The sequence below is a fragment of the Cyprinodon variegatus genome, unplaced genomic scaffold, assembly GCF_000732505.1.
Source record: "Cyprinodon variegatus isolate N-32 unplaced genomic scaffold, C_variegatus-1.0 Scaffold193, whole genome shotgun sequence".
Classification (NCBI taxonomy): Eukaryota; Metazoa; Chordata; class Actinopteri; order Cyprinodontiformes; family Cyprinodontidae; genus Cyprinodon; species Cyprinodon variegatus.
The window spans coordinates 783,823-797,924 of NW_015150646.1; the positions used below are offsets into that span (position 1 = coordinate 783,823).

The 14,102-nt window shown below is 38.7% G+C and overlaps 1 protein-coding gene across 2 annotated transcripts; it reads left to right on the top strand.

Moving 5' to 3' along the window:
• The first annotated feature begins 4,600 nt into the window (after nt 1-4,600).
• On the top strand, nt 4,601-5,615 carry LOC107087783. 2 transcript variants are annotated; one of them, XM_015379534.1, is made up of 3 exons: nt 4,601-4,703; nt 4,788-4,850; nt 4,948-5,615. In XM_015379534.1, exons 1-3 carry the CDS (start codon nt 4,604-4,606, stop codon nt 5,556-5,558), a joined length of 774 nt encoding a protein of 257 aa, XP_015235020.1. In that variant the 5' UTR covers nt 4,601-4,603; the 3' UTR covers nt 5,559-5,615. The 2 variants fall into 2 exon arrangements, with proteins under 2 accessions (XP_015235020.1, XP_015235022.1); XM_015379536.1 differs by having other exon boundaries at nt 4,800-4,850.
• The last annotated feature ends 8,487 nt before the right edge of the window (nt 5,616-14,102 follow it).

The following is a 14,102-nucleotide window of genomic DNA, read 5'->3' on the forward strand; positions in this document are numbered from 1 at the left end:
ATAATAACATAAATATAAATTTACGTTTTTTGCTGTAGAGGATGAGAATGAAGGTGCTGGAGTAGGAAAGGGAGGAGGAGGCGAGACTGACAGGCAAGAGACAGGAGAGACAGGCGAGAGACAGGACTATGAAGATGATGAGGGAGCAACAAACAGCGTCCACAAACAAGAAGGGGACATTAGTGACTTAGGGGAAAAGCATGATGGTCCTAAACAAGTGAAGTTGTCCCACTATCCCCAGCACAAATTTGGAATAAAAAAAACGTTCATTTAATTCAAAATGGTTTGAAAGCTTTTCCTGGTTGAAAAATAAAGCCTTGTCATCAAGGATATGCAGTGTGTTTTCAACTTGCTTGATAACACCATGTTCCCAACATTAACGCAGGTCATCCAGATCTCCCTCATCATCCCAGTCTACAGCTGAAGTTGTGAAAGGTCATTCAGTGTGTTGAGAAGGCTCCACACTTGGCTGAGGTGCACAATGGGACAAGACAGGCTCCATCATCTGGCTATTTTATCAGTTGAAAAGGAAGAACTTTCTAAGCTGAATCAGAGTCAAGTGATTGACCGCTTTGCAAAAATGAAAAATAGGAGGTAGACTTTAATGCTCAAAAAATAAAAGAAAAAACTTAGTTCATGTTGAGTTAAACTTCCCCTGAACTAAAACTCTGAAACCTAGGCATGAATGATTACTTTAGAATGTGTATAAGGAAACGTTTTATTTTTTATAGCTGCAATGTTGAAAATGTTCATGTATGTTAAAACAAATATGCTCTTACACTCATTAATATCTCAGCTGGTAATTTTGGTAGAAATGTATCAGGGTGGGGCAGTGTGCTTGTCTGTATTTGTGTATGGAAGGAGGGGCATATACGATAGGGGGCCAGTGCCCCAGTAAAGCTTTGTGCCTAGCAACGCCCCTGGGCTTCACCCTCTGGATCGTCCTTTCTTCATTCATCTACCAGGTTCTGATCTCCTGGAATAAACAGAAACAAATGCTAAATTAAAAACTAATAACTTGAGCATTTAATTTTTTGGCACGTTGTTTTTTTCCAAACCAAATAAAAAACAACATAAATATGTTGCCCAGAAGCTAGTAAGGAATCAAAATAAATACAAAGTAAAGTCATACTATAAATGTGCTTTTATAAAACTGGAGCTCCTCTGAGTAACTCCCTCATAATCACATTTAAACTTGAGGAATTGAGGACAAAATAGTAAACAAAAATTGGACAAAGAAGACAGGTGGTTTGAAAGGGGTGTGAAGGAAGCCATTTATGTTAAGAGAGAAAAACCAACATTAAATACAGTGGGTGGATTCAGGTTTCAGCTCTTGAAAACTTATAACGCAGCTTAGAGTTGATTCCTTCCCACTATCACCTCAATCCTCATTGACCAATCAGGTGGTCAAAACATCGCTCCTGCAAGCCAGGCCAATAACGTCCATAATGATTTGCCATTAAAGAGGTGTGGGCCAGTTTCGGTTTAATTTGCAGGCCAACACTCACCTTAACGACTCCTCATTACAAAGGGTGGACCTGTTTTTTTCAGTTCAATTTGCAAGTTTTCTAAGCCATAACAATGCTTTGTTAGGCTACCCTATAAAGCCTGGAGCTCCATGCTATCCAGACATTTTGAAGTGAGAAAGCTTTCTGGATGGGGAGCGAAACGTCTTCACTTTGAGGCGGGAGAAAAGAGTATGTCAGACTGACTCCATTAGTTTTACTTTGTTTTCAACATTCATGACACTTGTGCTTGCTTTGGTCAGGTCTGTTCCACTGCTTGGTTTTGGTGTGTGTCAAAGACAAAGGTGAGCTCAAACTTACAAGAAAAACATGCTTATGGTGAAAAAAGTTTGTTTTATTTTTTGTTGGATCTCACAAAGTAGAATAGATCCCAGCCCTACGAGTACCTCTGGTTGGGAACCACTGTCCTAGGGCACCAGCCACAATAACATTTTAGGGACTCGATATCTACTTTACACATGTTTAGATTATTTAAGACAGATGTTGTCAACACATTGTCTGAAAACCCACAGAAAAAAGAAAAATGCAGCATAATCTAATTTTAAACTCATCCGTTCCAAAACATGTCTGGTGACGCATTGTTTTGTATGCATGATGCAAATGTATAGTACAGGGTGTGTGTCTGTCTAACCAGTATAACTGGAAGGCTTATGTGCTCTGCACAATTGCACAAAGATCATTCAGCAAACTGAACTCTGGACACTCACAATATCTATCGTTTTCGCTATCATTTGACAAAGCCAAGAAAATCGTAAGTATACCATTATCTTTGATGCTAGTAATTTCAAAAACTGGATCGGTATCGGTTGACACTGAAACTTTGCTTCTGTACCAACTTTGCTTTTGGGGTATATTTCATAGAAATATTCTTGCTGAAATGGTAGTTTAGGAAAATGGACATACAGGAGAACACAACAGGATGAGTAGATCAGTAATCCCTCTGAAAATGATTAGTGATTTAAGTAACAAAACTGACACTTAAAGCATATTCAACAAAAAGTATATATTTCTTATGTTAAAAACATTCAGAATGGATGGATCACCACAAAGGCAACATAAAGGTAGATTGGCACATCACTGCTTTTTTGCTTTCCCCCATCGCTCTATTCTCTCTACTTAATGTTGCTTTTAAGGATAATGTAAGGATGATCTATGTCTGTTATGGGAGTTTTAAAAATATTTGTTGTCTTAATATAGATTTCTGAGTAAAACTAGACCAGACTAGCAGAGGGGCAGTGCTTCAGCTTCAGGAGACATAACAGAAACTGATCAATTTACATTTATTCCCAACAGAAAAAGCGACTGCCCAATATATTGAGTTGTATCGTCTAGAATCAACTATAAGGGTGGCACAAAACAAAGGATGCCAAACACCATTTCTTTGGTTGATTAACTATTTATGGCTTGACAATTTTGACCAAATAAGAAAAGTTACTTGAATTCAAAGTATTCTTTTAGTAAACAAAATAAATAATTATATTACAAGTTTTGATTCACAACACATAACATCTCAAGATACTTTAGAGTTTATTCCATCGAATTAAAAAAAAGTCAGATCTGACCCCCCTGCTCACTGGCAAGCTGCATGTCTGATTACTTCATTACGCTCAGTTAATGTTGATGATGTGACAGAAAAAGGGAAATTAAATAATGGAGAGCAATATGGAAGGAATCCAGGGCATAGACAGTATGCTTTATTGTTTCGCCTTTTTGTCTGTCCAAATATTTCTTGCCAGTGCTACACCCCATTTATCAAGTGCAAGCAGAGTTGTTCTGGCTTGTTATATCAGATGCGACTGGTGAGATGTTTCGACGTATGTATGTAAAAGGCGATTTTACTCGCATTGCTTGCCGAATCATTTGACACGGGTTAACGCTGCGCAGTGAGCCTTTCCCACTGCCACTAAAAGCTAATTATTCGTGGGTTTATATTGTTTTTCGGTCACTGTGAAAGTGTATGTAGGAGAAAAACTGGACTAGGAACTAAAATGCAGAATCAATTCTTTAATCTGTAGTTCAGCAGCAGCCCAGCTGATGCCTGCGTCCATGGTAGTTTCACAGTTGACAGAGTAACGGGCTAGATGAGGCTTCGATGACAAAAAAAAGACCAATAATACAAATTGAAGACTAGAAGTAGAATGTATCAGATTGAGGAAAAGTGGTCTGTTTGTCATCCAGCAGCCTAAGCCTATAACAGCCTAACTAAAGAAATAGATAAGAATAAGCTGAGCTATTAATATTGGGGCAGAATTATAGTTTATCAAAAATATCAAGCTTTTTCATCAAGTTTTTTCGACTCCAAGTAGAAAGTTATGTTTTGTCTAAATTCAAAAGAAAATAAAGATCTATCATCCTAAAATAAAATAATGTTTTTCTTGTGAAACACAAAACAAGGTTTTGGCCAATTTCTAATGTACTTAAAAAAAAGTTCCTTAATGAATGGTCATGAAATTAAAAAAATCAAACTCTCCATGCATCTCAGTGTCATAACATAGGTTGTGTCTTCAAACAACACAATTTTCCATAAATTTGGAAAAATGCCAAGTTGGACTCGCCCCAGTGGTAGCATGCATTTCTGTTTTGTGGAGGAAGTTTGCAGCTTTTCTTAAACTTGTGTTTTTTTTGTGTGTTTTTTTTTTTTTACAGCACCTTTTAGTGTTACTGGCACGTTAAGTTAGCTGCACATTTTAATCTGTCAACAACTATAGAAAAAGGTTTAGGTTGTTTTTTTTGTAACTTGATAAAACCTACAAAAACAGTTGTTTTCTAAACAAATTTATAAGGAATATTATAATCACAAAAACATCAGAAACACTTTATCTGAACTTATCTTTTTTAAGTAACATGCAAAAGCATTTGACACATCAGTCAGCTAAGAGATGTATTTTTGTTGATACAGACTATTTACATTTAGAGACCAGTGCCTCGTTCTGTTGGAACATGTTTAGAAGTCAAGACTCCAGCAAGAATAGCAACTGTTTTAACAGTAACTAATAGGGATCTTAATTAAACAAACCAACAACAAACTCAGCAAACTGTATTTAGATTTAACAAACTTTGTTTGATAGGATGATTTGATGGAGAAACCTAAAGAGGCCGTATACAGAGAGGAGAGTGATGCCAGCTCAGAGGAGGAGACCAACCACAGCTCAGCCTCTTCTGGATTCAAAGAGAAAGGTAACGTCATTCTGTGCGTATTAATAAATATAACAACTGTATTTCATTTAGGTTTAACTAGTACAGTGTGATTTCATTTAACAGCGTGCTCTGCAGAAGATGATGACAGACCAATGGAAGCAAGTGCTGCAACAGGCATCAAGAAAAGTAAAAACTCATGTTTCCCATATTTATCCTGAAATCACATTTGTCTTTTTTTTCACATTTTGGGTTAAAAAAAATCTTTTGTTTTTTCTTGTTTTAGATGATGCTGGGTTTATCTTGGCATTATGTGGTGATGCAGGTTCAATTGTGACTGGATCCAAAAACATCTTAATTCCCCAAAAGGAACATACACATTTTTCATCCATGCTGTACGACTTGTGTGGTCGGCACATATCTGTTATTAACCTGCTCGGCCAACAAGACATTATAGATATTGAAGAAACAACCCTAAATAAGGGAATTAATGCCTTTCTTTTGTTGATCAAAAATGGTCTCCATGAGAACCATTACAAATCAGGGCTGCGGTGGTTGGAAAAAACCTTTGGCAGAGAGTCACTGCCTTATGTAATGACAGTTGTGACTCGCAGTTTAGGTGAAAAATGTGAGGATGCACTAAAAGATCTGCAAGTCCACGAGAGCTTTGCTGAAAATAGATACCACGTGTGTATAAGGAGTATGTCAGAGGCAGAGGAGATAGCCGAGCTGCTGGTAAAAATAGAAATCATGGTTTCTGAAAACAATCCATCCTGCTTTACGGGCCGGATACGCGGTGGAAATAGAGAGCAAAAAGAGGATCTGGAGCCCGAACATCATGGATACAAGTCAATGGAGCCTGCAGTGCTTAAGGAAAACAAAACTGGTAAAACATAATTGTGTTCTTTCATGAGTTAATAATTCTGTACATTTCTTACAGCAGGAACCTAACAGAACCTATGGGGTACTGAGAGACGACTTCTTGGATTGATTATAAGCTAGGAGGTGGCATTGCAAATGGTTTAATAACCCAAGCCTTCTCGTTCAGTCATCTTTCAGTTCAGATTCATTTTCCTTGTTTGCATTATTTTAACCCAGCTACCCGTGGATGTCACGGTGTCCTAGAGTTCTCATTTAAATCCACCTTTAATATCCACAAACCTTGGTGGAAATACTTTATTGGACAACCAATAACTCAATTGGGAAGAGACCCTAGACATAAACAGGATGCTCAGATACATTTTGTTTCTTTCCTCTAAATGTCCTCCACAATGCATAATTTCCCTAGTTTTTATTTAATTTCTAGGCAACTGTTTTTCTGTATTTTAAGTCTTAAATAAATGTACAACTCACACATTAGGTCAATAGAATCTGATTTGGCAGGAATTAACCCTATAAACTATTTTCAGTTGTCTTGCAGATGTTTTTTTTTTAAATAGGTCTCTGCTCAGCTTTAAAGTGCATATTTGATTCCTGCGAAAACCGACCCGAATGTTTTTCACCCAATTAGCAGTTCTTCTCAATTGAAGTCTCCCGTTGAAACCAGGATCACAGCATGAATTTGTAAAACCCAGTTCTTTACTTGTGAGGGTTTGTTCTTCAAGTAATGCAAACAAAGAAAAAAACATCTTTATATCTATAAGTATAACACAAAAATGTATGATAAGCAGTCGATACAGAGTAAAAGTTTTACCTCAGTGCATCAGGTCATTAAATTCCCCCCTTTTTATCCTCAAGCATCAACCTATCAGGGTGTTACCTGCACATATCAGACTAATCTATGTGCAACAGGGAGCTGAACTCCACACACACACCTCACACCAAATAAGGTAGTAAAAGAAGTTCAAACTGTTTTCCTATATCTAACAAACACGGATGGTTCCCATTGTGAAGCAACAGGGTAACTGTTAGAGTCCATCTAAGAGAGATAAAACACTAAGCCAACCAGCTGGGAGGTAAACGACCAGCATGATACAGGATGCAGTATTTCAAAGATGTGCAATGAATAGTAACTTAAACAGAAATTAACATTTTAGAAGAAATTGACACCTCCACTTGTGCTTAGATTGGTCATGATGTTGGACACTGGCACAGTTCTGTGATAATGACTGCCTCTCTGCTTTCTTAGCTTCCAATTAGAACGTTTCATATGCAGGATTTTTTTTTTTTTTTTGTGAGAAAGCAGGATGGAAGTCAAAAATGCAACACAAGTTGTGCCTCCTCTACAAATGTGCACAGATTGATGTCAACATTATGCTAATTTCAAAAATGTAAATTTTCCCCATTGCAGTTATTTCATTACATTAGAAAAACTATTTAAAACTGTACCTGCACATGTTTGTTTATGCATTAAGTCTTTAAAACTACTTGGAGGGCCGCAACTCTAAACACGTAAGACATATCCATATATTAGCAACGGCTCTAGTGGTCATCATGCTAATGATTACAAACTAAATGTACAAAAATACTAAGTCATCAAATAATAAAAATGTGCCAATCCATCATCCTCCAACAACTTCTAATCATCTTCTTCATCTTTTTACCAGAATATAAGGTCCAGTTGCAGATCACATGACTTGTGTGATGTAAAAAAAAAAAAAAAAAAAAGTATTTCCATTCCAGTTTTGTGAAATATAAAAAAATTTGATGTGACCATCCCATCGCAGTGTAAAAATTTGTATCTAAACATTTTTCAAAATTGCACTTTCGTAAGTACAATTTGTACATTGGTGACGGTTAATGGAAATGCAGCTAATTCCCCACACAAATTGGGATATCTGGTCACCCTATTTGTACTCCCAATTTTACAAGTATAAAGTATGTGCATATCCGTTTCACAATGATGCCCGTAAGGCTGAAGGCTGTCCAGATTCAGCACAGCAGTCCAGAGCTCCTTTCCCACCCTGGTTAACATCCTTACAACTCATAACTCGAAATAAAAAGGATGAGGATCTAGGAACAGGAGTTAGGAGCTATAATTTGATGAATTCAGATAGAGCCTAATGTCATGAGGGCCGAGGACAGATAGACCCAGTATTCAAGGAGAGACAGTCAGTAGGAAAGTTCAAAACGTTTATTAAATAAAACAAAAGTGGAGCTGTTGCTCACGGATACTGCAGGAGGGGGAGCGGGGCACCGCCCAATCACAGACACTCTGCAGGAGAAACACAGGTAAGTGACCACGATCATCTGACAGAGGATGATTATCTGAGTTGGTCACTTACCTGGTTAAACAGTCCAGTCCAAGAATGTCCCCAAAGATGCAGTTCCAGAGGTCATGCTGGAAGCCGATCCTGGTCAGGAATACAGATCAGGCAGGAACAGAACAGGGGGCAGGATCAGGCTTCCAGGCAATAACAGAACTCTGGGACAGGTTGAGAGTCTGACAAAATCCGAAAGTGTGACCAGGTGGTCACGCACGGGAGCAGACAGGATCAGGTGCAGCTGAGTAGGCTCAGTGGAAGAGGGTAGCCGAGACAGGACTTGGAACCAGAACTTGATGCAGGACCTTTAAACTGGTCTCCTCCCTGGAGCCAGGCTTACTTTGATAAAAACTGAACCTCCTCACATATAGAGCCAAAAACCCAGAGGACTCCGCGGGGGAGGAACAGTGGACGATCAGGAGACGAGACAGACACAAAAACCCTCTTTCCACTGGCTGCCAGGATCCAGGACATGAACCATGAAATAAAAATAACAGACAGGCTAACAGAAAGACAAGTAATGATCTGGCACTGAATGCTCAGGCTGAACTGAATATAAACCAGAGAAAACAGATAAGAGGAATAAATTATAATTGAGGCAGGGAGGGAAAACGACAGGTGAAAGGAATTACTAATTAAGGGAGAGCAAACAGGCCAGATCATGACACCTAATGGTCTTTTAATATTCAACGAGAGTTGATATGAGTCCCCCAGTGGGACCAGAATGTTCTCATTAATCACCGGAATGGAATTAGCATTCCCTATAAACAGGCTCCAGCTAATAAACAAAGACCAGCATCTCCAGTAAATGATGATGACAATGCAGCAAATAAGACAGGTAAACATCTTAAGGATGAACATAATAGCATCATGTCGTCGTATCTTCATAAAAAATCCTTTATATCAAAACTTAACATGATTCTGCTGTAGATTTATTTTGACTTATGCATCATTCTTTTCCTGTAGGAAGCTCAGACAAGAATTTGGGACAAAATGTTGAAAAGGTAGGAAGCTGGTCAAGTAATTTGTGAACAACTGACAGGTAATGAATAATCTGCTGATTATTTGCCATTGTTACTCTACAGAAAATAAAAAAAGATGATGGAATCCCTCAACACAGCCAACATCAGACAGAGATCGAGACATTGCTTAACAGACTACAGCTAAAAGAAAAATTTCCACGGAAAATGTCCCCAGGAGATTTCCTTCACATTGGTCTACCTTTAACACCGGACCATGACATGTCTGAGAAAAATCTGGCGTATTCTTTTCTTCAGAAGTTGATAAAGTTAGATCATAGAGCCAGATACATTCCTGTTAAACAAGAAAGTCTTGAAGTTACTCATGCAAAACACATACCTGACTCTGATGGTAATGATTCAGATGAAAATGACTTAGACTATTTCTTGAGCTCCAGTTCAGAAACAAGTGAGCCAGCTCAAACTCATATCCATCCAATGGATGTTCAGATGGCAGTGTTTCACTGCTCGGACAGCTACCTCAGGCAGATCATGGTGACAAAGCTTTCACAGTGTCAGTATGCTTTACCTTTTCTTGTTCCCGACCCACTGACAATGGAGATTGAGTGTCCTCTTTGGGCATTCAGACAAATAACTAAAACATGGAAGGAAACCAGAGGGGATTCACACACCACCACAATGAATATTCAAATCTGCAATGCCAAAACACCCTTGGTATCTTTTTTCCGCCTTGGATCACTCTCAGTCTCTAAGTCCCAGTTGATGAACTCTTTGATCAATGACCGCCACAGCACATTCTTCCACAGACACAGTCCTGGTAGCACCAAGACTCGCCATTTATTAGACGGTGTTGCTGAAATTACCTGGTACTGCCCTAATGGAAAACCCAATGATGCCTTCAATAACTGCATCGCTTTCTGTAACCTTCATGGCGATGCTGTGATGATTGAAAAGCAGCGTCAAATGCTCACTGAGATGTCATCGATAAATGTTGTGATGGTAAACAATCTGCAAAAAGATGACAAGAGTTGGCCAGTTATATCAGCCCTACTGAGGTCCAAAAAGCCTCTGATTTGCCTCCTTGTTAAAGATGACTGCAAAGTGATGGAGAGCAAAAAGGGCAAATTCAAAATGGGGCTCAAAGACAGGAACCAGGCAGATGTTTCTAAAGAACTTAAGAGAATCATTCAAGAACTTTTGTCTTCAGATGATCCTTTGATTTTGAAAACAATCTTCCAGCTCGAAACCATGGTTGAGAACACCGGGATCCGAGTGGATGAAAGTGATGATGTGTGCCAAAATGGAAAATTAGCTGCTGTGGAAATAGTTAACTTGCTACCAAAAAATAATATTTTAAGCATTAAGGACAAGTTTCTTCCCTGCCAAGGCCATTTGTGGCATGAGTGGTCCAAAACAAACAAAGAACTCCACCGTCTCACAGGAAACATTGAAAATGACAAATCCAAAAAGGAACAAGAAATGACTAGAATCCGAGAGAAACAGTGTGCTGCTTCTTGCAGTAATCTGATGAAGCTGTTCACTAAGAGCCTCTTCACACTCCCATTGAAAGACAAAGAATATTTCCTTAAATGGACTCAGATCCTGACAGATGACCTCTCCACAGATGCTACTTATTCAATCATTCAAAGCTATGACCGGAAGTGGTCTGAGGTCCTGGCTTTGAAGAACAGGCCCAATAAACCAAACAATTTAGAAAAGGAGGAAAAAGAGCTTGAACGCTTATCAAAACAACTGCAGTCTGCAACATTTGGCTTGGAGCACATTTTTAGAGAGATGGGACAGATCTATGAAGCCCATAATGCCATCTATGGAGACACCAGAGAGGGTGAGTGGCGTAGATACCCTGAACTGGCTGCAGGTCTGCTGATCTCTGGACATCCTTTGGAATTGATGGATGGGGATGCAGGTCATGTTCCTTTGAAATGGATCTCCAGTGTTTTAGACAAAGTTAAAATGCAACTGGGAGACCTAAAGGTGTTTGTGTTGTCAGTTCTGGGCTTACAGAGTAGTGGCAAATCAACAATGCTGAATACCATGTTTGGTCTACAGTTTGCAGTGAGTGCTGGGAGGTGCACCAAAGGGGCCTTCATGCAGCTGATCAAAATATCAAAGGAAATCAGGCAAGACTTTAACTTTGATTACTTCCTAGTGGTGGATACTGAAGGACTTCGGGCTCTTGAGCTGGAAAGTTCCACTACTCCTAATCATGACAATGAACTGGCAACATTTGTTGTGGGAGTTGGAAATTTGACTTTAATCAACATCTTTGGAGAAAATCCAACTGAGATGCAAAATGTTCTGCAGATTGTGGTTCAAGCTTTCATGAGGATGAAGAAAATTAGAGTCAGTCCAAGTTGCGTGTTTGTTCACCAAAATGTTACAGATGTTGCTGCAGCAGAGAGAAACATGGACGGAAGGAGACGCCTTCAAGAAAAACTAGACCAAATGGTCCAACTAGCAGCCAAAAAAGAAGTCTGCGATGTCAGTTGCTTTAGCGAAATGATTGAGTTTGACATAAAGAAAGATGTGCACTACTTAGCCCAGCTCTGGGAAGGAAGCCCACCAATGGCTCCCCCAAACCCAGGTTACAGTGAGAGCATCCGAGAACTGAGGAAACATATTCTCTCCAAAGCGTCACGGTCAAATGGGATCAGTCTTTCGCACCTTAAGGCACATGTTCAGGACCTGTGGGAGGCGCTCTTGGATGAAAACTTTGTTTTCAGTTTTAAAAATACACTAGAAATGGCGGTGTACAGAGAAATGGAGGTAGAGTATGGAAACTGGACTTGGCACATCAGAAAAGACTTGTTGACTATTGAAAACCAGCTATTCAACAGAATAGAAAACGGAGACCTGAACAAGCTTGATTTAAGCTCTATTAGTACAGAAACAAGCAAAACATGTGAGGAAATCAAAGAAGAGATGAGTAAATATTTTGAGAATGAGGAGAAAAAAGAAATTTTGGCTCAGTGGAAAGGCCGATTTGAGAACAAACTCAAAGAGTTTCATGATGAACAAGTGAGAGAAGTGCAAGGAAAACTGCAAGGAGTGATTCAGCGAAAAAACACTTTGAAAAAGATGGACAGTATGAAGAAAGGGTTTGAGGAGAAACTCCTCCAGAAGAGCAAAGATATCAGTGAAAAGTTAAAGGACAAGGCCAAAGATGAAACTGAACTCAAAAAGGAGTTTGACTCAGTCTGGGAAAACTGGGTGCTTGATTTAACAAAAGGTTTAAAGCCCATTGAGGACATCAACTTGGAAAATGATCTGTTCAATATACTAAAAAACCTTGGTATAGAGGAGAAAATCATCAAAGAATGCAAAGATAGTGAGAGATATAAAGTTATACCAAAAATTGATGACTATTCGAGTTATTTAAAGAACTTCAAGATGCAAAAAACCAAGGAAACCACTCAAGAGAGTTATAAAAAAGAAGACAATCTAACTAACAAACAAGCAAATCCACTTACTGAATTGAAAACCTTCTGGAAAAATGTTGCATTGAACCTTTCGAACACACATAAAGCTCTGTCCAGTGATCAAAGACAAATCAGGCAAATGATTGACATGGTTGCAACAGAGTCTATCAGTAGAATAAAAAAGAAACCTATAGAAACTAATGGGTACCAATTAACATATCTGCAAGAAATGGTCCATCTTGTCAAAGGAGAGGTGGCCAATTTGGAGTCATATGTTTTCAGAAAGGAATTCACAGTGGATCTTATTCTGCATGTTTTTGACTTAGTCAAGGGTTTGCTGCTTGAGTCCCAGGAGAAGTTTAAAAATAAAAATGATGCGTTCATCTATCTGGAAAGCAAGAAAATGCATTATTATAATATTTTCAAAATCTACGTCAACGGAAACTCCTCTGCTGTTGTGCTTGGCGAAATGATATGTGAAAAACTGAGACCGTCTATCATTGAAACTGCTTATACTAAGACTGCCATGGCTCTCGCTGGAGAAATGAAGTGTAATGTCCCAGCTTTTAGCGGAAACAGGCTTGACTTGGAGAAAAATGTACTGAGGTCCCTCGCAGAGAGAGAGAACTTTGATGAGTTCATGAAGTACATACAACATCCAAGAGACCATGTAGAGGATTTCATTAAAGCAGAAGTACACCAGCATATCAGCACAGATTACAAGGATAAAGCAAAAATAATACACCAGAAAAATGTAGAGGACATCTACACAGTTGTGAGTCAAGCTCTATTTACTGCAACACAGAAGGTCCAAACCCAACGAGGGGGTATATCAATGTGGCTAAGTGAGTTATCTGTTCTGCTAAAAGATCAGCTAAAATTTGACAGTACAGGTTTTAAGAACTTCCGCGACATTAATGATTTTGACTTTCTCTGCAAAGAAGCCAATAAAAAGCTTAAATTATTAAAGGAGCAACTTGTAAGTTTCTCAGTGGATGAAATGAAAAACTCAAGGCAAACACCTGAAGAAATCCTCATTAGTCAGCTGTGTAAGTGCTGCTGGGTAAAGTGTCCATTCTGTTTAGCCGTGTGCACCAACACCCTAGAAGACCACAGCCCGGATGACCACAGCGTACCTTTCCATCGGTCCTCTGCAGTCAGTGGAATGTACCATGCAAACTCAAACATCATGTCCATCGACTTCTGCACGTCAAGAGTTGCAAGCAATCTCACTTTCTACCCTTATCGTAACTCCAAGAAACCTGTCCCCTGTAAGCAATACAGGTCTGCTGGTCCAGAGTATGCTTCATGGAGAATCACCCCTGATGAGTCTAAGCTGGCTTACTGGAAATGGTTTGTGTGCAGATTTAAAGAAAATCTGGAGGAGAAGTATTATTTAAAATTTTATGATTCAGGTGAGATTCCTGAAAACTGGAAAACTATTTCTAAAGCAGAAGCTTTAAAATGCCTGGAAGATATATCTAAGTGAGCTTTACTTCCACATCTCTGCTAAGGAACAGTCAGATTCTTTTTTTTTTTATATATAAAATCAGAGCAATATAGCAGAAATACAGCACTGTTAGAACTGAGACCTTTCTTTTTTTTACTTTAAAGAGGCTAGTTTAACATTTTAAATTTACAATCTTCTTTTTCAATATGCTTCAAAGAGAAATATCTTTGTTAAAGTGAATTTACATGAAGACATCTTTTGCTTGTTTATTTTTAATAAAGCAGTGTGATTATATAGCAGATGTAGTTGAATAAGCATTTGAACTAAACCATTGTAAGTTTGTTCTTTGAATTTCTTTCTCCTGCATT

Excerpts from the sequence above, each read along its gene's own strand:
- LOC107087783 (XM_015379534.1), top strand. The coding sequence starts at position 4,604 with ATGGAGAAACCTAAAGAGGCCGTATACAGAGAGGAGAGTGATGCCAGC. Across the intron at positions 4,704-4,787 it reads TTCTGGATTCAAAGAGAAAG|CGTGCTCTGCAGAAGATGAT; the intron begins GTAACGTCATTC and ends TTCATTTAACAG. Across the intron at positions 4,851-4,947 it reads TGCAACAGGCATCAAGAAAA|ATGATGCTGGGTTTATCTTG; the intron begins GTAAAAACTCAT and ends TTCTTGTTTTAG.